Source organism: Tamandua tetradactyla, chromosome 1, assembly GCF_023851605.1.
Source record: "Tamandua tetradactyla isolate mTamTet1 chromosome 1, mTamTet1.pri, whole genome shotgun sequence".
Lineage (NCBI taxonomy): Eukaryota > Metazoa > Chordata > Mammalia > Pilosa > Myrmecophagidae > Tamandua > Tamandua tetradactyla.
This window is the reverse complement of record NC_135327.1, coordinates 81,178,632-81,203,246: the sequence shown is the minus strand read 5'-3', so window position 1 is coordinate 81,203,246 and position 24,615 is coordinate 81,178,632. Positions and strand designations below refer to the sequence as shown.

At 38.9% G+C, this 24,615-nt stretch overlaps 1 protein-coding gene across 2 annotated transcripts in view; it reads left to right on the top strand.

The window, feature by feature from the left end:
* The window catches only part of SUGCT (succinyl-CoA:glutarate-CoA transferase), an 878,065-nt gene that overhangs the window by 823,374 nt on the left and 30,076 nt on the right, over nt 1-24,615 (top strand). The window contains exon 14 of one of the 2 annotated variants that reach the window (XM_077119444.1): nt 18,642-19,125. The exons of the other annotated variant lie outside the window; for it this stretch is intronic. Within the exon in view, the coding sequence (XP_076975559.1) occupies nt 18,642-18,658 (17 nt within the window). The 3' untranslated portion in view covers nt 18,659-19,125. Of the gene's footprint in view, nt 1-18,641; nt 19,126-24,615 lie in introns of those variants that run through there. 2 annotated transcript variants of the gene reach the window in all.

Below are 24,615 nucleotides of genomic sequence, written 5' to 3'. Positions count from 1 at the left end.
CACTTTCCAAAGTGAGTTCCATTGAATACTAATTTGGGAAACACTGTCTTAAACAAAGTAACAAATTTCCTTATTGAAGAAGTTACATGCTAGGGTGCTTGGTGCGTCTCCAAGAGTGGGATAACTCAATAGGACTCATCTTTCCTGTAGGGCCCTTGAAGAAAGCTGGCATTGGAGATGAACCCAACTTCCTTTAGATCATAAAGGTAGTCATAGAGCCAAGACTACAATCCTGTACTCCCAGCTCTCCCTTCCTTTTATCATTACAGTGAAAGATTTTGTAAATATCTGTTTGTGAAACTGTTTCCAGTAGTACCCCACCCTCAAATGGAAAGGCATTGAAAGCCTGTTTTCCTGCGCTAAATGAAAGAAAAGTTGGCTTTTCTCCTGAAAACAAAGGAGAAATGCTCCAGAAGTTCTTTAAGGAAAATATAATCTGAGGTAGAAAAAACACTATTTCACATCTTGACCTGAGGTGGAAAATTGATGTTTTCATAGGGCTTCAACCCAAATCAACCCAGAGATACAGCAATCCTGTCTGATTTTTAAGAGGTTTTGCACTCTCCTGAGATCATAGCTTTTAGTTGGCAGGGAATAAACTCCCAAGAACAAGTTGTGACAGAAAACCTTTTTTTTTAAACTACTTTTGGATTTCAACCAGCAGAGTGTGCACAGTTTCCGACTTTTGGTGTGTTCTTCCCACTGATACTCAGAAAATGGACTGTGGGAACTTGGGAAGGTGAAGTGCAATGTTATTTACATTTTTGTGCCAAAACATTGTGAGGTGAAATAGTCAAACATGCTAAATGAATGCAGCATATGAAAATTAATGGGAACATTTTGAACATGTGATCTTTTGCTTGAAACGATATAAATGAAAAGGGTGCTGTCCAGGTACTTTCTGGACCACTTTCTTCTTCTTTCTTTCTTTCTTTTTTTTTTGGAAAAAACACTGCTGTCCATAATATTCCCTTTGGATTCCAGACCTCAAAGTTGTTTTTTTTCAGTTTTTCCTTTTCTCTGTCTGTGTACAACAAATACTTCTCAGGGAAAAATGCATAATGCCTTAAACTCACTAAATAGTCAGTAAACAATGCCAAATAGCATTGAAATAGGACAACTTAGGATGACTATCAGGTTTGGAGTCCAAGCGTTGATGTTCTATTTAGCCATCAAAACCTATAAACACATGTATATATATGTGTGTGTGTGTGTGTGTGTGTGTGTGTGTGTGTATCTCTATATAGAGATATTCAAAGGGGATGAGAGGATGAGAACATCATAGATATTGTAAAAGCGAGCACTTTCAATTGAATACCAAGTAGTGACCGCAGCATTTCTGAGGAGACATTTTGTAGAAAGAAACTTGGTAAACTTTGTACTAATAAGAAGAATTAATAATGATGAGGAAAAAAAGAGGAGGAAAAGAAGAAATATTGAATGTTTACTCTCTGTCAGGTACAAGGTGAAACACTAGACATATATTATTGCTTTATTACATGTATTCCTCAAAAGCTAGGCATCAGCTTCTATTACCCCTATTATACAAACAAGGCTTAGAGAGCCAAAGTAACTTGTCAAGGTCATATATTATAAAAGACAGATCATGGATTTTTTTTTTCTGACACTACAACCCAGATCTTAATCATATATCTATTTTGCCTGCTATAACAGAAATCAGCAGTTTATATCTTTGCAGCTTTTTTTTTTTAATATCATTGGAATTTTAGAGAAAGACTTTGCCTTTGGGCTGTTATTCCAGAGTAGTGGAAGTTTGGAGCAAAATGATGACCCCAGAGATTTGGGCATGAGGCAAGTGCTGAACAGAGATGATAAAGGGATGAGTAGTGGCCGGCAATAGATCAGCCTGTGGCAGAACGTGGAGATAAGCCAGGGGTGACCAGGAGGCTGAACATCCAAGGGGAAGGCAAGATGGGGACAGGACTGACTGGGATATGAACAAAATACTAACTGGATCAGGCAAAAGCATTTACTAGTGGCCATGACCAAGTTTCCTCAAGTCTATAGCCTACAGGACATACTGAGGGGGCTTATTCAAGCCTTGGGATAAATTTCCATATGTCCACGAAGAAGGAACAGAGAGTAGGTGATACACAGGTTGATTCCATGCATATTAGATTAGTATTTGTGAAATAACACAACTTAAACTGATTGTTTTAACAATGAAATTAAACTTTGATATCAGTATTTAACTTCAAGCACATCACTTCTTTTCATTGTTCCAGTAATAACTCCAACTTGAAATACTTACCTTATTGTCTCACAAAAACCCTCATAGTGGACAGTTCTCTAAACCAATTTTTCTTTAGGAAAATATGACCACTATAGGCATAATACAAAACCCAGTTATTTCAGTTTATTAACTCAAGATCTCTCAGACTATAATGGTTATCTGCCCTCTAACATTTCTTCCTTTTGCTGTATTTCCTATCTGCATGATTGTGCCCATTGGTAAATGTTGCTAGAAAAATTGCCGTCATCCTAGGCCACCGCTTCTCCCTCATTCCCCACATTTATCTGATCAACAGAACCCTTAATTCCATGTTGTATATACATCTCAAATGTATTCTTTCCTCTCCATTCCTAAACTCACCATCCCATCACTTTCTCCTGTCTAACCTTAGGATATGGTACCATTTCGCAGCCCAGTTTGTTATGATTAAGGTTATAAGATCACATGATCAAATACATGGATCCCAAAAGGAACGACAAGGGGCTGCTTTACAAAGAGTGGTGCAAGTTGTGGGTTCTATTAAAATTGAGGACCTCTTACTATTAGATTCATACCCTGTATGCCCTTGGCATGCAGGTTGGAATCCAAATCCATAGCTTGGAATATAGAGACTTTTTAGTTGGACCCCATCCACCTGTCCTGCCGATCTTGTTCCAGTTCCAAACTTCTGCCAATACTTAGCCATTTGGATGTATTTGCAGCTTTGTGCAGTTTCACAGTGTCACTTTATTTCCTCTGCTTGAAGTGCTTACCCTCAGCACTTTATCCACCAGGAAAGCTCTTATCCCTCTTTCAGAATTCAAGCATCAGCAACTCCAATGGAATCCTCAGCCACAAACAGATTCTCCTAAGCTGCCTTACACCTCTGTGGATATATTTTATACCATTTATTCAAGCTGTATTATAACCATTTGTGCACTCTCTGTCTCTCTCATTCTCTTCCCCCTCCCCCCCACTGACCTTCTTGAGTGTAGAACCATATTTGTCTCTTATCCCTAGCCACTTTCATAGCGTGGATCAACCAATATATGTGTTAGATGAATGAATTTGAAAAGATTAATTCTTTATGACAAAGGCATGACTCTGGCACTTCTGGTACAAATTCTACTGTGTTCTATGGTACACTTCTTTTTCTTAGATACTTAGAGACCCATATAGAAGAATATATATATATATATATATATATATATATATATATATATATATGTTTGGTTGCATGGTCCAGGAATTGAATCAGGGTCTCCTGCATGAAAGGCAAGCATTCTACCACTGAACCACCCTGCACCCAATAAATATGTTTTAAAAAAGATGTATTTAGGATTGTCAAGTCAGAACATTATGATATTGAGAAGATAGAAAATACAGGAAATCATTAATAAGCTTTTCACAATAGAAAAATATAGTCAGAGGTCATTGCTTGCTGACATAGCACTAATCAAAATAAGTAGCTAATTTAATTCCCTATTAGCAAATAATATATCCTAGTGCTAGTCAATAATATTTAAATATAGGTGTCCCAAATTTCAGAGAAAAATGTGTTGTTCTCTTGCTGTGAGGTCCAAATACCACCATTATTTTCTCTCTTCCTTCATGCCTTGTGCATGCTACGTAACCTCCCTGAGCATCAGAATCCTTAATTTGAACAATCATCATGAGGGCCCAAGGAGGTAAAATGTCTAAGTTCCATACAGAGCGGCTGACATAGTAAGCGCTTAATAAGGGTTCATCCATTCTCTTTTGTTTTTTAAAAAGTAATTTTTTATTCAGTATACTCTACCCAAAGCCTTAAGTTTATAAACTAATACATAAGAACCTGTCATTCCTGATTACAACTTACACTGCCTCCACCCTACCACCATAGCAAATGATACAGATCTTCGTTTTAGAAGGATTGTGCTAGCTTCAGTGGATGAAGAGCTCTTCTCTGCTGGAGACCAAAACTGTAGGCCAAGGAAGCCCATAGCCACGTTGGGCAAAGGGATTTCAGGAGGCACAGCAGATTCGGCGCCTAAGATGTCCCCCCCACTAAAGGCTCTAAAATGCTCCCAGAGCTGCCTCTCCTATGAACGGTGCTAGAGCTCACCTCGTCTTTATGCACCGTCCTCTTATTTATCCAAGCGCTCGTACCAGGATTGGTTTTATTTAAGCAACCATCAAGGTTATTGGAAAATTTTGATCACTTTCATGTAGTACATTTTGCTTAAGAATAGCACTCTCCTTTTGAAAGCTTCTAAAGAAAGCATATTAAAAATATCCTCTGCATTTTGTTTGAGGAACTGGCAGAAGTATGTTTTCTTAAAGAAAATTACCTAAACAACCAGAAGAAAAGTAAGACAGAGTAAAGAGACAGACAAGGGTTGGTTGACAGTTGACATGTGAAACCCTTTACCATTCATAAAATATTTAGGTTATTTGAGCTAAGGAGGAAATTGCTAAGGATTAGGTTTATGGCACTTGACCATGTCTCAGAAGTGCTACTCTGTAAAACTTGTCAAAAGAGAAAGAAAAGAAAGCAATCCCATTAGGAAACCCGGGTTTTGCATCCTGTCGTTTATTAAATTTGTCAGTTGAGGCAGTAAGGATTATGGCAGGAGATTTATTAATTTTTCAGAAAACTTGGCATAGAGAAGCCTTATCCTTGGCACTAGCCTGGAAGGCGCAGGGAAGGAAGTTTGTGAAACAAGCAGAATGTTGAATACCTGCAGCGAAAAAAGTCATTACCTTAGCAAATGTGTAACTGACGAAGGTAACAAAGTTCAGAGGGCTGTATTCCTGAAAATTCCTGAAAATGATTTTATTCAGAATCTCCTCACATAAAGGAACATTCTTCCTTAGCACAAATCCTGTGGAGACTTCAGTCACTGGGGTAGGGTGGGGGTGCAGGTGGGATTAGAAAAGGCCCTGTGCTCCAGGGGGACATTAGTTTTAATTTCTGATGTTTAAGAGTCATTGTTTTTGAATGTCCAAAGATTCAGTTTGCCTCTCCAGTGGAAGAGCTGGGCCTGTTGCTTCCTCCCCACGCAGCGACGTGTGCTGCATCTCCCTGGGACCGACTCACACATCCTCCCTGCTCTGGACACTGGGTGGAGACTTATCTGAGGGTAGATGCCCTCTGAGGCAGGGCTGGGGCAGGGAGCCATAGTCATAGCCTTTGAAGGTCTCTACTGTTTATTTTAGGATACCACAGGGACCAAGGCTTCCATTATTTCCTGCCTCTGTTCACCCTGGATCCAAGTTTCTCCATTTGGTTTCCTCTGAGGAATAGGGCTCTATAATGTCTACAAAAGTTGATTCAACCATATCCTAAATATATTATTAACCATTATCAAGAGCTCGCAATGTTTTAGATAAGATTTCAAGCATTTTACAAATATTAATTTAATCACAATCTTTCTTTCAGTCTGTGAGGTATGTGCTATCATTACTACGATGTCAGGGATCAGAAAACTAAGATAGAGACAGTTAGGCAGCTTGGCCAGGGTCACAAAGCAGTAAGTGGCAGGTTGGCTCCAGGGTTTATCTCTAGTAGTCATGTGGCAGTTGTAGACAATGTGCTTAATATTAAGAAACAGATCAACTTGTCCACATGGAGATACAGTTCAGTTGTGAACACAAATGGACAAAAAGAAGACACGTGTGGAAGTGGATGGATATTAAATGTTGGTGAGCACTCCCCTGAATAAAGTAAAAAAAAAAAAAAGGTTATAACTTTTAGCACTCCTATTTAGCATACATGTGATTCACCAGGGATATGCATTAATTTTGGCCTCATCTGCAGACATTTCTGATTCAGCAAGTCTTGGTGGGGCTCAGGATCTGCAGTGATGGTAGCACTCCCAAACAGTTCACAGCTTCAGCTTCTGTGGCTGCCAGAAACCTTTCATTAGAGAAGTGTGCCTTGTACCATAGACTTAGGGTTATTTCAAGGAATATGGAAGTAACTAACATTTTGTGTTAAACATTTCCCCATTACTGGGGATTGAATCATGTCTTCCATAAAAGGCATGTTTAGGTCTCAACTCCTTGTCCTGTAGTGTGAACCCATTTCTAAATAGGACCTTTAGGTTGTTATTAAGTCATGCACAAACTGAACGAGGATGGTCTTAATCCACTATGACTGAAGAGCTTATAGACAAAGAAAATTAGACTGACAAGGAGAAGCCATGAGGAGCAGCCAGAAGCTGAAAGTCTAGAAGAACCTAGAAGAGAAAGGAAAGCACAAACTCCTGTGATGAGAAAGCCCCGAGATCACTGGCCGACAGCCCCAAAATGCCAGTCTTTGGGGACAGACCTTGCTGACACCTAGATTTTGGACTTCTTCTAGACTCAAAAATATGACCTAATAAATTCCCATGGCTTAAGCCAACCCCTTGTATGTATTTGTTTTAGCAGCTGGGAAACGAAAACACTCATCCAGGAACTTGTGGCTATCTCCTAGGTAAGAAACTTCATGGCACCAAAATTCATCTTTTTGGGCAGCTTTCACTTTAGGCAATGAAGCAGCGGTTTGGAGAAGTTGGTAATAGTGAACCTGGAGCTTACTATTAGATGAAGATTTAGTTGTTTTTTTTTTTCCTGGGGAGGCCATCCCTTCTTCTGGAAAGTACAGCAGATGGCAGTGTACTCCTGTTTGGTTTAGGACTGAAATCTCATGGAACATTTCAAGTTGGGCTGAACTTTGAACTTGTAGGTACCAGGCCTGGCCTTTTGAAACACCCTTTTTCTAAAACCTAACTTGGACATAGAAATGAGTGGAAAACAATGCCAAAGATGTTATATAATATATATGGGCCAGGTCAATTAAAAAAAAAAATGCCCTCATCAGAATTGCCCTAAGATTTTTACCACCCCACAGACCAGCCAATAGAGAGGGCACTTAGGAAAAGAAAAGAATCTACCCAGAGTCTTGCATCCCTTTTAGCAAATGTTAGGCATAGCCACAGAGAAATCTAATTATTAAAGTGAAAAGGAAACAGAAAATGTTTTCTATGACACGAATGTAAGGAACAGGCTTACTGTTTTTTTTTTTTTTTCTTCATGAAGAGCAACAGTGAATTGAAGTGGAGTAAAATTAAGCTAAATAAGAGGAAACAGTGAAATTTTGTAGACTGTGGAATAGTCTCACTGGGAACATTTTGGAGGCCCCATCACTTAGTCATTTCAAACTAGACCAGACAAATGAGTTGAAGATATGCTGTAAGAAACAGGGTTGTAGAGAATGGATGAATGATTTTTTTTCTCTATCCCCTATGGAAATTCCCTCTGTGGTATCAGCACTGACACATACACACACATACACACACACACACACAGAGTCACTTAATTTTAAATTGTACCCCAACTTTTTAATTTGATCATCACCGAAATAGCATTTTAAAACTCCCAAACCCTTTTTCTATTGTTGGGTCTAAACTCACTGTCAATTTTGATCCCCCTTTCCCTTCATTTTGGACAAGGTCTTCTGCTAAGACTATAAAAACCCTTCAGTTTTCCCTCTGTCATCTTTAAAGCCCTTGTAAACACCTTCCCCAGTGAGTTCCATTGATGGCAAATGGTGGACAGTAGCTCTTCCTTTCTGGGACTCAGCGGAGAACACAGAGGACAATCTAATCCTGATCAAATGAAGATAGGCAGAAGCTGTACATTTCATCTGGTTCATTTAAAAGACCCAATAAGAAAAGTACTGAGCATTTTTCCTGCCCCTTGAGTTACACATACTTTTCATCGATAGCTGCTAGAAATCACAATATTGAAAAGCTGACTTCTTGCTAATTTGGAACTGAAAAGTGGAGATTAAGTGTGACCATTCCCCCTCCTTCCTAGTCTTCATAATGTATTCTGTTTTTAGTGTTTTCATCAGATATATAAGTGAATATATATATATTCATCTATATATAAGTGAGCTGGATTTAATTTATTTGTGCTTGATTTTGTGTTAGTAGCTGCAGTAAAATATTTAGATGAAATGTTAATATTATTTGTGACTTTGCTTAAGCATGCTAACTTTTATTCCCTGACTATAGAGAATTAACATGATGACATGCTTCTTTAAAAAGGTATTTACCTATTCCAGGTAACTGACCATAATGGGATAGAACAAAAATATCAATATACTATTTTCAACTGCATTATCATTTTGAAATTTTTCTGTCATATTTATTTCCTTTTCTTCTTCTACTTGCTACTCACGGATAATCAAGAGCAATCAAAAGTATTCACCCTTCCTTGTGTTATGCAATAATGAAATAAAATAAAAATCATGATAGTAATAATTTAAAAATAGCAACCATCTTATAGAGTGCTTATACATATATACCATGCCTCACAGTAAGCCCTTCATAGATATTGTCCCATTTTATCCTCAAAACAGCCCTGAAAACAGCCCTGTCTGCCATATGCCTCAAAAAGGCACATTTTCATTTACATCTAAAGGAGGGCATTGTCTGTATTTCCTGTGCCCTTCTCCTCACTCATAATTTCATCTTTGTGTTTCATCTTCATGAAAGAAACAAAAAGGTTCACCTTCAAAAGAATATCTTTTAATCATTAAGAGTAGTAGATGCAATTACTAATTTCTCCAACTATTAACATTGTCACAAAAATAATATGATCATGCAAACAGGAGCAAATTCTTTGGGTAACCTAAAGATTTCAGGCAGTGGTTCTAACAGAAAATCACTTTAGTAAGTTGAAAGCCATTTCCAGCACATTTGGTCAGTGGTTTGGTACTTTACAACTGCTAGTTTTATTTGAGAGTATAATGTGTATTGTTACCCCATAGTGGGAAGAGTAGTTCACTGATTACATTTGCTTTGGGAAGAGGAGGAAAAGAGGGGTTTATATTACCCTTATAATCTTGTCATTTAGGAAAATAAACTTCATAACCCACGTGTATTCGTTTCCCAATGAAAAAATGAAAAGCAGTCCAATATAGTTGGTCACTAAATTGAGCATGGAACTTTGAGATAAGTATTTTTTGTAGCTTCTAAGATCTAATCATAGTCTATAAAATATGATGAGTGTCAAAAGTGTGTATACCTCTTTCGGTCTTCCAAAAGTTTACACATTTTTGGTACATTGTACATCTTGTGCATAAATATAACAACGGGCATAAAATTGTAGAAAGAATGCTTACAAAAAAAAAACTAAGCCAATGCTTAACTGAACAATAAAATATTTATGTTTGTTTGTTTTCTCCTTTCCAAATAGGATGCAAACTTCATGAAGGGAGATACTTGGCTTTCTTTTTTCTTTTTTTAATTGCTATCTCTCCAGGACCTAGAAAAGTGCCTGGCATATTATAGGGACTAAAGAAATATTTCTTAATGTAACCTTTAAAAAAAAAGGAATCAAGATGATACCACACCTTCGCCTGTGTCTATCTCTGTATCTATTAGTGGAAACTGTGAAATTGTCCACTTTTCCTCCTTTAAGAATATCATCATCTAGGCCACTGCCCTTCACCAACAAAAACACTTTTCAAGTGCAACCAACATTGTGTGGGTGATTCAAAGATTGGATATTTTAAGTTAAATCATCAGTTAGGAAACATGATAAAGTTATTCAAGAACAAAGTTTTTGTCATTTCTAGGCCTAGCTTTCCATGGGTGAACACTGAGCCCTCAATTGCCCTAATAAAAGATCAGTGCCATTCTGAGTAGTGCACTGTGTTTCTCCCAGTCTGAGGGTGGAAAACAAATCTTGGCACCATGGGACTGATTCTGCACCCATGTGGAATAATTTAATTCCATTAATAATGTTAGAAATGTTAAGAAAATGTTTTCTGGGGGTGGAAGCAGAATGTGGGGGCATGCAAAACCAGTCTTGTTTCATCTGAACTCCAGGATCCATTTGTTTCCCATTGTTTGCTGAACTTATTCTGGATCTGTTTTCACTTTTATTTGTGGTCAGCTTCAATATGTCTACACGAAAGCACACTGCAGAAGTAAAATAATTCTGTCTTTTTACAGTATGACTTCAGACAGTTGGACAGTTTTAAGGTTCACTGGCTCCTGGATCAGTTTTCCCATGCCCACTTGAAGCCTGCTAGTTAATATACTGCAAAGGAAAAAGGCATTGCTTTTAAAGGCACATGGATTCAACACATTGAGCTAAGTTTGGGGCCCAAGCCTTGCCTTTATATCCTCATGCCTAGTTCCCCAGCCAAATTCTGTCCCCCAGAAGTTCTCACGTAATTTTCATTGACTGCAGTGGGAGTTGACTGGGTGTGTCTAAAGCCATACTCTGGCTAGCTGCAAGTAACATATGTTTGGGCTGCGGCATGGAGCCATAAAAGCATTGTTTACTATTTATATGGGTCTTCACCGATTTCTGGATGCCAAAAGAGATGAACTCACTACTTCTGACTAACTCATTCATCAAAATAGACATAGAATTTTTTGTTTCTTAGATTTCAAAAGCAAATCATTTGCTTGGTCACTTTCCAGAAGCCAAAATATGTTTAGAACTCTCTACTCCAACCCAAGCTGATAACCCCCAAGCTGACAATACCTTAAAGCAAGCTGACTTGCTTTTATGCAGAATGGTGTGAGGTGCAAGCAGTGGTTTCTATGAAGGTGTAGCAAAATCTTCTTGAAGCTTTCCTCCAAAGTTCATGTTACTCTAAACCATTTGGGTAGGAAACATTTTGGTATCAACCAGACAGTGATCCAGGCCTTGGAAACTGTTAATTCTTCCACTGTTAAGAATCAATACATCTTCAGTATAGCTGACTTAATGGCAGCTGTCATTTGTTTTATGTCCTTATGAAAAAAGCACATATTCCTTGGGATACTTTAAGTATAGAAGGTCAGTGCTCTGCTCTTGGACATACTAAATGGTTCCACGTGTATTATCAAGCTATTCAGTAGCACAGAATGAGGGTGTGCTCTGATTTGGTTTAAAAAATATATGTATATATTTGGTGAATTGTCATCTAAGAAGCCTCAGAGACAAAGACAATAAATGTAGAGCAGTGAAAAGAAAGGGGTCCTTGAAGTAGTACACACATCCTGGAAGCCACTTGGAGAATATCCAGAGAGGTGATGGATAGATACACTTCCAACCCCTCAAATATCAAACATCCAAGTGAAATCCACTAAGTTTAATGACATCTTTTGTCTGTAAAAGAAAACTGAAAGCTTATATAAATTTCACTTACAAGTACCTAGAGCAAGATATTTTGGGCCAAATTCCTACTTTTAAGAAAAGGAATGGCTAAGCCCCACAGGATGGATAGGGTTTTGATCTGAAAGTCTTCCAGGAATCAGCTTCCTATCGTGGTACTTAGTAGCCATGTCAGGGTTTCATCAAACTTATGGTCAAGACTTGCAGATGTTCAGTCCAAAATCCACCTTGCTTTAATTCTGTCTTATCCTACTCATCTTTCTATGAATATTGAGCATAATTTACACCTAGAAATTCTTTGAACACTAAGATTCTACCCAAGACGGGGTTAGCCTTTCCTTCTCAGCCACTATTATTGTAACCTGTCTCTCTCTTCAGTTTAACTTTGCTCTATTTGCTTGCCTTTATTACTCCTTTCTCTAATTTTTATAAATATGTTTCTCAAATTAGGAAGATTATTCTATAGTGGTACTGATTAATTTTGGCCTCTTGTATCCATTCTCGAGGAATTTTGTCCTGGTTTGTCACCCATCTTTTTGTTGTTTTGTTAGGAAAAACATCATTATGAACATTTTTTCTCAGGACAGATTTTAATTTTCACAGAACTGGATTCAGAGTGACAAGATGCTTAAACTAGTGCTTTCCAACTTTTTATTGCCATGGAATAAATTTTTAAATGATAATATTTATACAAATGTTGGGGTAAGAACCCTGGAGTAAATAAATGGGACTGCTTGTGGAAGGAGCTCAGGCTCAGGCCCAGGCTCTCCACAGTTGCCCTTATGGGTCAGAGGATCTAGATCCCAGAAGATTCATAAGATAGTCTCTGCAGTGTCATGGCACAACAGTTGGAAAAATCTGGTTTCAGCTCTTTATATATAACAGTTTCCTGATCTGTAAAATGGAAATAAGGAAGATATCTACTGCCTTCCTCTTACAGTTGTAAGGATTAAATGAGTACTTACATGTAAAGGCATTTTCACGATGCCCATTATTCAAAAGTTGCTAATTAGTTGTGGTACTAGTAGTAATAGTAGTTGCTTTGTTTCCTTACAGTCTCACAAGTTTAAGAGAGTCATTGACAAGCTATATACCGATGCTATTCTCATTTTTCCAACAACGATGATATAATGTTGTAGAGTAGGAAGTCTTAGTGTGAGGTCTTCCATGGTGTATCTTCAATAAACCAAGATCAGTGAGGAGGAAGAAATCTGTGCAAAGCAGGTCACTAAGGCAGGTGGAATTTGAGGGAAATCATACAACTTCTCAGTGGGATGGAACAAACTGCCCAAGAGCTAGGCCAAACAGTTAAAGCTTAGTCAAATAGCTTTAGTCAAAAAGCTTAGACAAATATCTCCTTTCCTGAAATTCAGGAAAAGATTACGGCTCTTGAGCAAGGGTCTACAAGAGGCAGCTGGACAGCCCAGCAGCAGCTCAGAACCATGGATGAGGCCAAGTTGGCAATAGTTTGAGTTATGATGGAAGGCCCATCTGGTTACACTGGACAGGTCCCTACGTCACCTCATTCTTAATCCATTTGCCAGCAAGGGAAGCAATAGAATAGGTGAGGAGGAACCCAGGAGTTTAGCAATGAATTCCCAGGCTGAAAGAGTTGCTTGATTCTGATTTTCATCTAAAGGACTCTTCTCTTGAAACTGACCCCCTTCACCTGCAGATGGAGAACATCAAGTATCAAGAACTTTGAGCAGCAGAAGCCTCAGCAGTCTGAATAAGTGGGAACAGCTTCTCAACAACTCAGAAGCCTTAGAGTTGCAAGAACTGTATTTAGCCAACTCTAGATTATCTACTTAGAGTCATCCATGTGCTTGGGCATGGTCTCCTCCCTAACTACCCAACTGATCTACTTCCAGCCATGCTCCCTGGGGACATTGCCTCCATTCCCCAAGCCTTACTCTTTGCAGTTTCACAAAGCCCAGTTGGTTTAAATTCTTTGCCCTTCCACTGTCCAAGCCTAATAAGGAAGTCAGTCAGCTGTGGGTTGGGATAAGGAGTTGGTGGTGAGGCAGAACATTCCACAAAGGGCCTTTTGATCTTTAAGAGGTTATAAGTGGCCCAATTCTCTGCTTTTATGCAAAAATATCTCTTGTGTGTGTCATTAAAATGGATTGTTTTCCTTCCCATGAATGTAATTGTTGTTTCTTGGAGATTTTATAAGAAACAGAATGCAGACCATTCCAAAGTCAGGCAGAGGCGGAAAGCATATGACTTTTTTTTGCTCACCTCCCAGACTTGTGTTTCTTATATCTTGATGTGTGTCTTTAGGAGTCACATATTACAATGGCAAGGCAAGATAACCCCATGTAACTCAAGTCTAATCCTGAATCTGTCTCTAACAGATTTGGACCTTGGAAAGCCATTTCATGTCTTTGGGCCTCACTTTTCTTATCTGGAAAGTTAGCAAGTTGGATATAATGGGTAAATTTGACAGGCAGTTTTTTGTTGCTTTCAAAAGCATGGATTTTGAAGATGAACATTTCTGATTTTAAATCTCTGTTCTGTTACTTTGCAAAGATGATTTCATTTCACAAGAGCCTAAGTTTTCTCTTCTATAACCCAGGTTTTATGGAGACTATATAATATAATGCTTATAAAGTGCTTATTAGGGACTTAATACAATAGTGCTAAATAAATGTTAGCTCATATTATTTTTTTCCATCTGTAATTTTCCTTCCAGGATAAATTTAAATAAATCTATTATTTTCTACCACATAAGCATATGCTGTTTTCCATTAGTGTGGGAAAACCAGAATGTGGCAGTAATGATACTCTCTATACTTTATTCCATATACAAGTACATGTGTGTGTATAAGTGCATACATGCTCACACATACCCAATACAGAAATGTAATTTGATTTCCCATCATTAGTGGAATCGAGGATTAACTTAGTTGGAGAAATATACCACCATTTTGTTACTCAAGCATTTTCACAAATCCTTCCCTTGAATCAATAGGCTATGAAGACAGCAGGTCAGGTTTTAAAGCTGAGGAGACTGTTATGGTCATTCTTCAGCAACCCCATGGTGGGGGATGTAATCATCCTCTCTACGTATGGAAGGAACAGAATCCTGACACGTGAGGTCATCACAACACTGAAGTGTTGTGTAGGGCCATTACCTCCAGAGCCAGGATCTGGTATGGTAGCAGTATACAAATGACAAGTTAAATAAGGGCTGCCATGAAAGTTTGGTAAAGAAGGAATCTGAGAATGGGATGGGAGTAGGGTGAGGAAGAAGCATCTGTCTCTAGTGTCCAGCTGGGTCTTTTGAGAGGCAGTTCTAGGGATTATAAACCAATACCTCTGTTGTTTAATATTAAATTTCCTATTAGTTAAGTGGATTTTTATGTAATCAAGATGCTGGAGCTTCTTTGATTTTTATCTTGCTTGCAGATAGCTCAAGCGAGTCTGACTTCACATTTATTTATTTATTCATTTACTTATCATCCACTCAACAAACATTAATATGTACCTGTAGTTTGGTAGTATTATACCAGTGGTGGAAGTACAAATGTGACTAAAACTGGACCTCTATCTAAAAGATACTTAGATTCTTGGAGAAGACAGATGAGAAAATCAATGCTCACAGTGAAGTGGGTTGGCACTATGAAGGAAGAGGAACACCTAAATCAATGGGGAGTCAGGGAAGGCTTCCTGAAGGAGATGATACCTTAATTGATTAGATGATACTTTAATTGATTGATTTAATTAATTGACAAGTAGGAGCTAACTAAACAAAAAAAAAAAAAAAAGAAAAGAAAAATGTCATCCTAGGCAGAGAAATCTTCATATACAGGAGCAAGGAAGCCTATTCAAAGAACTACCAATAGAATGGGTCCCTAACTTTTGTGAATTTTCAAGTTTGTAACTAGCACCATAGCATACTATTTCCCCCCATGAAATATGATAAAATATAATTGAATATAATTAAAGTGAGTTGTGGATAAAAGGTCAACATATCCAAATTGAAATTCAAAAATGGAAACACTTTTAGTTGAATGGAAGAACAGGATGTGGTGGGTTGGTAGGGTGTCCCCCCTGTTTTTTAGGATATTCTCAAGTACTCCAAGTACCCCAAAGTAGGTTTTTCTTTGTTCTTCTACCTACTAGGGAGAGAATGTCCATTGTCATTCTTTATTCTCAGAGAAAATTGAATATTATGAATATAAGTGAAATAAGAGATCCACCATTCACATTTCATACTATTCTCTTACTGTCATTAGCTCAGTGATTTGCAGCCTCACAGTGTCCCTATTCAAATTGAGAACTTTGGGATCTTACCCCAATCCTAAAAACTATGTGCCAATGTCTACCACATGTCTGGAATGAAGGGAGTTGAATGAGTGAGAGAGTGGCAGGGAATGAAGTTGGAGAGGGTGGTGGAGAACAATTCAGGAATGACTTATTGGGCTAAGCTTAGGCATTTGAACATCATCCAGAAAGCTATGTAGAGATGCTGGAGAATTTAAAGGAGGGCAATTACAGGATCAAGTTTAGAGTTTCAAATGATCATTCTTGGCAACAGAATGAATAATGAATGTAGAAGTAAGACCAGAAGCCAGACAACATGAGGCTGTTGTTCCAATTAGGCTAGAAGTGAGAAAGACCCTGAATAAGGTAGCAATAGGAGTATAGAATGGTTGAGACCTATTGGAGAGAAGTTAAAGCACAGAGTAAATGAAAGTAAAGAGATTATACTTAGAATCAGTTTTCTGGCTGGGGCAACTATGATGGAATGGTACCATTCATTGATAGGAATACAAAACAAAGAGCTATTTTGTGCAAAATGATGATGAATTTGGTTTTAAGCATGTGTAATTTGAAGATCTTGTGGGACATCCAAAAGAGGTTAAGGTGTCCAGCAAACAATTACCATTAGCATTTAAATAGAGGTAGAAGCCATGAGTATGGACGTACATCTTCCGAGAGAGCATGTAGAGTGAAGAAAAGTAGATTGGAAGGGTGGATGCCTGAGAACACCCAATTTTCAAGGGTGAGATGAGGAAATAGATAAGATAGGGAAGAGAGAGAAGGAACAGCCATGTAAGTATAAGGAATGCCAAGAACAGTTGTGTCACATAAGTCAAGAGAGAGAAAACTTCTAGAAGGAAGAAGTGATCAACAAATTAGAATATCACAGATGTAAAATAATGGTTGCCAGATGTCTGCGTTAATTAGGTGCAATTTTGCTACCGATGGACATATTCATTCAGGTTTCCTTAAGCAGTAGTGGTTTAGAGTAGGTATAGCAGAAGCAGAAGACAGGAACACTATTTATGTAACCCAGTCTCAGGAGCACAGGAACCACAGAAAAGCCAGGTCTCACATGTAATGAAACACAGTTCAGAGATTAGAAATTCATTCAGGACACAACACAACTCTTACCATCAGGATATCATGTTGCCTCCTCAATAGGAGGTACCCCTGATCTCTCTTCAGGTAGCCCACCATCTTCCTAACTCTTTGTTTCTCTTTGGGGTTGCGTATAGTTTGGCTCTATAAACATATTACTGTCTCTGAAGACCAATCATACACTGGGATCATCTAATTGAGCTGGTTTATCCCCATGTTTCTATCCATAGAGATTGGTAGTCATTTGATCACTTGGATCCCACCACCACTTGGGGTCCAGGCAGCCATAGACAGAGGAGCAAGGTAATAGGACCATGGCAACTTCTTTATAAAAAGCCAGCAGGAACTGCTTTCCTCAATAAAGGGCTGTGGACCTGGAAGATATTCCCTGTTTTAAAGCCTTTTCTTTAGTACCATGGACATTGTTATGCAGAAGTATTGGTGTACTTGGGAAAAGAGTTTCAGTGCAATGGTGTAGGTGAAGGCCAGGTTGAGGAGTAATTGGGAAGCAAGCTAGTGGAGGCAAGTAATAGAGGCAAGTCTTAGTGGAAAGGAAGACAAGAAATACAGTACCATAGGGCATATGCTTCTCAGACTAGATTGTTCTTTGATTTATAAGATACATCAGCATATTAACATAGATACAGGAGGGAAAGTAGGGAGAAAAGAAGAATTCATACATTGGGGAGAAGATGATTGATAGGGTATATTCCTTAAGGAATTGGAAGGGAGTCAGAAGACCATCCTCAATTACCTTAACCATATTTGCACTCAGCAGTGGACTCACCTATGTGAAACAGCCTGATATTCTTGGACGCAGAGAAATTCTGAGAGAGAGGTGAATGGAAAAGGACTAAAATGAAAGTGAGAGTGTTAAAGAAACTGAGAAATACTGTGGGAGTGGGCAGCTAGGAAGACAACTGGGAATAAGGAAAGAGGAAGAGTGGGAGAAAGGTCAGAGAAAGTGAAGAATCAGTAGGAGGAGTATGACCAAATGAGCCCAAGGGATAGGTTATGAGTCTTCTTGGATGCTCTAATGACTCTAAGGGTTGTGTTTATTTCTTTGGCTGCAAGGAAAAGCCAAAAGCAGACCTTTGGTTGTGATGTTTCTCATAAGTCACTACCGTAGCAGGCAAGCCCCCAGACATTCTAGAGCTTCTTATTTTGCATCAATAAATATTTGCTTCTGTTACATCACATTAGTGATGATTTTTACCATACATCCTGTCTGAATTTCTTGGAACAACCCCTTTTAAAAATTTTAATACCAGAAATAATCCCACTGGATAAATCAATTAAGTCTTAAAAATAGAACCTTTGTTTAAAAACATACCAATTTCTCTTCTATCACTGACAAATTACCACCAGGTTCCTCTCTTAACATCCTAGGTTAAGAACAGTCTTTTCCACATGCATGTATCAGAAGCACTGAGATCTTTTTATTTGAAAATGGTTCCACTGGCAAACATATTTCAAGTGGATTTCCTACTGTGGGGATTTCAAAATCTAATACTGGAGAATGAAGGTAGAAACTGTAGTTGTACATTTGTACTTAGCAAATGAAATTTCTCCTTCCATGGTTGCTTTTTCTCCACAAATCTACTATACTATATTGCTTCTTTCAAATATGAGTTGGAAGGGACAGATTTTGTAAACATGTAAGGTCTTCATTTTCAGTTTTGGGGTCTTACAAATTCTCTTTTCCACCCCTCCCTTCCCCTCCTGTCCCTTCCCCTCTCCTCTCCTATCCTTTCCTTGCCTTTCTTCTCCTCTCCTCTTATTCTTCTTTTTATTTGTACATATTTTTATCTATTTAAGAAGCAGTACATTATTTGAAGTGGAATTAAAAGGTGGCATTTATATTTAAAATTTCATTTCCTTTAAATTTCAGATCTGGAATTCAAATAACTATGGACTAAGGAAAGCACCAGGTAGCTGTTCTAATCCCATGCAATTGCCCTTATGTGGCTCGACAGAGTTAAAGCCAATTTGTTTCCTGGTTTATAACTGTGTTACTAAATGATAACCAACATTTCCTGAGGATAAAAGAATCACACTCCAGTGGTCTTAACTGGGTAGTTGCAAGTTTAATGCAACAATTCATAGAAGAGGAAATTGGAAAGAGAAAATGGCAGTGAAGAGTAGATAAAAACATCTCTTCATTCCTCTTATTCAGATTCATCACATGTAGCTAACTATATCCTTAACTTCACCACACTGGAGAGAGCAAAACATATTCCTTGTTCAAATAAATGTTCCTAAGCAAAGAACTTTGTCCATGGCTATAAAGTTGATTGATATTCTTAAAACCAAAGGACTCTTTGTTGACAGGCCTGTTTGCCATTTCAAAGCTGAAAAAAAGGATTTGTAAAGTTGTGTGTGAGGACATACTCTCATGCAGCCTTTCAGCATGCCAGGCTGTTCCTGTCTTATAATGCCACCATCTTCAATACGTGTGGTCCTAAGGCCAATGTGGAAGAGGAGGAGAAATATCACAAAATTTGGGGGGAAAGAGGGGTTGTGGCCAGGCCTTAGAAGTTAGCATACAAGTTTCTCACTCATGTTCCATTATGCAGAATTCAGACTAGTGGCCCAAAATTGATTGCAAAGGAAACCTGATGATGGTAGTTCTCCCGTATGTCCAGAAGGAAAATAAATTGTAGTTGGTGAATGCATGGCATTGTCTCTGACGTGGTAGTTCTTTCATCAAATGTGGCAGATAGAAGAGTCCTAAAACACATACAGGTGAGGTCTTGCCCTTGTTGTAACACTAGCTGCCTTCTTTTTAGCATTCGTTTATAAGAGTTTGAATATATATACTTATTATTTGTTTCTTTCTAGTGCTTGAGAAAAGAACATTTCTAAGGTTTTTAATTTTCAGAGGTAATCTAATTTGAAGTATGTGGCATAGGCTGGAGATTTCACTTTTTTTTCCTTTGGTATATTATGTATCTTCACTATGCCAATTATATGCAAAAAAAAAAAAAAGCAAAAAATTAAAATTAAAAAAAGAAAACACGGACTTCTTTAAAGTACTAATACTCCACATGAATTAGGCAGAATGGAGGGTAGAGTCTAATATGGGTTCACTTCGTAGGAGACATGTCGGAATGGACTCTGGCCCTTAAGTAGCCCGGGCAGGTGTTCCATGCTCCCTGACATGTACATCCTTACCCCAGCTGGCTGAAAGTCAAAACATGCAGCTTTACCCATCAAAGGAGGCCTGTTCTTAGGTCAAGACTACATAGGAACTGGTATCCCAGCTAGAACCTCCATCAAGCCCCCATAGTGTTGGAAGCTGCCTTTAAATGTTGGCATTGCTGTAGAGGTGACCAAATGACTATATATGAAAAAATAAGGAAAAGATAGGTTATCCAAAAGTTTCAACACTATGTACTTTTCCCTAAAAGTTCATTTTTTAAGTGCCTGTAGGGACTATTACTAAGAAGGACATTTAAGCTCAAAATGTAAAATCATAATAAATAATCCAAACACCGTATAGCTGTATCTTTTTAAATCCTCAGGTTGCACAGCCAGTTGTCTCTAAGTTTTAAATGGTAGTTGGGGGAAGCACACCATCCAAGATTACTTTTAGCAAAAATAACAGCTGGCTTTGAAATTAATTTGATATAATCTATAGCAGGTACATATACATGAGGTGAAGTAATTCCTGGAATCCTTCAACTGATATAGTATCTTAAAGTTTAGGGCAAAGCATTTAGTATTCAGAAAAATTACACGTACGATTGTAGTTTTATGATTTTTTTTCCCTGGGAGTGTATGAACAAGCATTACAAGCATGCTACACACCTGTAAGAACTAGCATTATGGAGGTAACCAGGGAATATACACTACATTAGAAAGAAATCTGCGCAATGAATCAGGAAGGGAACAGCTGGTGGAAAAATCAGATGGAGAATCGGAGTAAGCTGTGGAAGGTATTTGAGTTTGCTATAAACATTTTGCAAGTGTTGGATGAAGAAGCTAAACCTCTGGGCCCCATGGCTAAAGCCCAGGCTTGCTGCAGGCTGGAGATATGGTTTTCAGAAAACACACAGCTCAAGATAAAGAATTACCATTTAAATAGTACGTGGGGAATGCTGTTAATTCCGAATTTGGGGTTGTTTTTGAATCACTCCCAAAGCGTCTGTCTTCGTAAGGAATGGCCCCCTGTGTGTGGAGAGTTTGGCCTCTTGAGTGCTCTGCCTTTCCACCATCAGCAACAAGTGCACAGCTAGAAGAGGAAAGGGTATTCCTTTTAAGTACTGAGTAACTGCTGGTATGGAAAGAGCCTTCGCCTACCCCATAAAGCACAGAATCTGAGAAATATGGTAAGTAACTAAGAATTTGGTCAAGAAAATAAGTGTATTTGAGGTTTGGACAACTGGGAGGCAAATTTGCTTTCCCTCACTCCCAAATCCTCTAGATTTTCCTATCTTATTTTGCTTTTGGCATTTTTTTTTTTTTTTTTTGATTCAAGTCTTTGTATCATGCGCAATTTAAAAAAAAATACAACAGTTGAATTAAAAGGAATCTCTCACACAAACAAAGGAAGAAGCTCAGTAAATGTGGGCCACCCTAAAAAAGCAGGGTGGGGAAAGGGAAAAAGCATAGGAAAGAAAAACACAGATTCTGGAGCAAACTCAGAAGATCAGGTCAAATGAAAACCCACAAGTGCAAATGGCAAAGGATCAGAGGTGATGGGGTGTGTGGGTGGGAGATGTTGCCTGTGTACTGAGAACTTCCACTGTGGGGAAATTCCATCCTGAGCAGGCACCTGTTGCTTTAAGATCAGGGCCTGGGAAAAGAAGAGAGAAGACTTATGTGGTGTAGGGAGGAGGGAGGGAGGGAAGAGGCTGATGCGGGTCACAAACAAGGGACAAACTGAGCTGCCCACATTTACAGACGGAAATGCTGTTTTCTCTGTGCACCGGCATCAATGTGATTCTGATTTAGCGCTCCCAGGCCATTCTGTTGTTCAGCTGAAATGTACACAGCTTTTAATTCCAAGGAAAGGTTGGGCAAAGGAAGCTTGGATCTGCTACTAATTGCGAGGATCTTTCCTCCTCAAGGGTGTGTCTCAGAGTGAAGTTCTGGTCCTGATCCTCTCCTCATCTCCATAGCTGGGAGGCAGGATCAGCAACCCTCTTGCCCACCCCCCAGGGAAGTGGACATTTTAGCCATCCCACTTGCCTTTGGTCCTGAGCAAGGCTGGCAAAAGAAAACAAAGTCCCAAGTCCTTATACCTCAAAGCAGCAAAAGCGAAGCATTCTCACACCTTGGAGACCAGCCAACCACACAGGGGGACTCGTTTGTCCTCTGAGTGGCTGGCATGTGTTTGGCTTTGATACTGCCAGCACTGACATTGTCTGCTCTGTCAAAGCTGACAGCGGGGTCTTGAAAACCAAACCTGTCCTCTAACTTTAAGCTCCACAATGATATTGGTCAAGTTGCCACTTCAAAATTCAGGCCTGGAGCCTCTAACTACCCTTATCTCTTTGGAGTTTAAATCCAGACATTGCCTGTTCTGTTAAGAATAGGAAATAAAAATAAAACAGATAGTTGGAGAATGAGAGAGCAGGAAAATAAAAGTAGCCAGCAAGATCAGTTGAAATGTACAGTTTTACATTGCTCGCAGAAGTGAATATACTTCTTGTTTGTTAAAGCTGCAGGAATGCAATATACCAGAGATGGAGTGGCTTTTGAAAAGGGAGTTCATTAAGTTGCAAGCTTACAGTTCTAAGACCATAAAAATAGTCCAAACTAAGGCATCCAGGACAAGATACCTTGACTCAAGAATGGGCTGATGACATTCAGAGTTTCTCTGTCAGCTGGGAAGGCACGTGGTGATGTCTGTTAGTTTTCTCTCCTGGCTTCTCTTCTCCTTTCCAATGGCTTCCCTAGGGGGGTTTCCTTTCCTTTCTGCATCTCCAAAGGTCTCTAGTCTGTATCAGTTCTGAAACTTTTTCCAAAATGGTTCCCTCTTAAAGGGCTCTAGTAAGTACCCCACCTTGAATGGGAGGGTTCACACCTCTATGGAAACCACCTAATCAAAAGGTCTCACCCACAATTGGGTGGGTCACAGCTCCATGGAAACAAGTTGCTGAAAGAGATCCTACCTAGCCATACTGAAGCAAGATTTAAAAACCTAGCTTTTCTGGGGTACACAACAGTTTCAAACCAGCACACTTGTCAATTAATGGATACTTTCAAATCCCAGGAAGCTGGGTGGGTTTTTCTGGAAAGCAAGACTGGATTCATTAACTCCTTTTTGGTGAGGACTCCATCACTCTCTTTATAGCTCGTTGTTGGGAATCAAGCAGTGGACGGAGTTGACGGTACTGTAGGGCCAGATGGTCTTTAGGGTTACTTCCTGACCTGAGCATCTTTGATGCTAACATCTAATGAAGCGAAAACATGGAATGTTCCTTTCTTCTCGCTCCTATATTGCTGCACAGTTGAGGAGGAATTAAAGGATGGAAGGGGTAAGAGAATGGCTTGCATGTCAAGACTTCCAAAGCACCCTCAGTCTACTCCTTTTGCAAAGATTTTGCTTCCTTCTCATAGTACCCCTATTTTATAGACTGTGTCTGACTCAGATAAAAATGGCTTTCTCAAGAACACAATGTTGAACAAACAAAGCCCATTGCAAACTAATATATACAAAACAGAACTAGGGATAGTATAATAGTAAAAGTTTAAAAATGGATGGGCCACCATATGACCTGGCAACCCCACTTCCAGATATATGCCCAAAGAGAGTGAAACCAGGGTCTCAAACAGATACTGTACAACAAGGTTTATAGCACTGATCTTCACAGTAGCCAAAAGATGGAAGCAAACCTAGTGTCCATCAATAAGTGAATGGTAAAAATCAGTGGTGATATACACAATGGAATGTTATGCAGCCACAAGAAAGAATGAAGTTCTGAGACATGCTGCCATGGAAGAACCGTGAAACATTATGCTCAGAGAAATAAGCAAGCACCTAAGGGCAAAGATTTATGATGTCAATTAGAAAAGGTGACGAGAAATAGCAAATTCACTGAGATAGAAAGCAGATTAGAGATGACCAGGGATGAGAGTATTTGGAGAAATTTTTTTTTAATTACAATATGCGTGAGAAGGATATGCAGCAACATAATAATGGTAACAGCTAGCACAACCACAGTACCTAACTTTTATTAGGAACTTACCGCCTGTCAGGAAGTGTTCTCATGAACTCAACAAAACCCCTGGAGAGGAAAGGCAGTTGGGGTAGAAGGAACATGACTTTAGTTGTATCTGAAACAAATATAGCAATGTGGCAAAATGCACACAAGTTAACAATTTCTGTGGAGGGTGTGTAGGTGTCAGTTATTTTATTTTTGGTATTCAGTATGTTTGAATTATTCCATAATTAATTTTTTTTTTTTAAAAAAAAGCAAAATGAAAGAAAACAATAACCAAAAGAAGCAGCATGCAGAAATTTCACTGGAAGTCCTCTCTGCCCTCTCACCAAAGGATATGTCTTCTCAATTCCCATTGATGGAGCATCTCCTTCCCAAGACCTTTAAATGTTGCAGGGTCCCAGAGAACAGTCCTCTTCCTTTTCTCTATGTCCACTCCCCCACATCTGCAGCTGGGCCTGGGACTTTAATTTGTCCCTCTGCTGAAGCCTGCACAGTTTCTCCCTCCAGGCCTAGGCTCCTGCCCTTACTCATTCCATCTCTGCAGACACCCAATGTTATCTCAAATGCAACCTGCTAAAAATAGAATACTGATTTCAGCCCCAAACCTATTTCTCCCATAGTGTTCCCCATCACAGTAAAGAGCAAAACCTTTAGAACAAAAACAGCAATTTCTTCCTCAGCTCCTTCCATTCC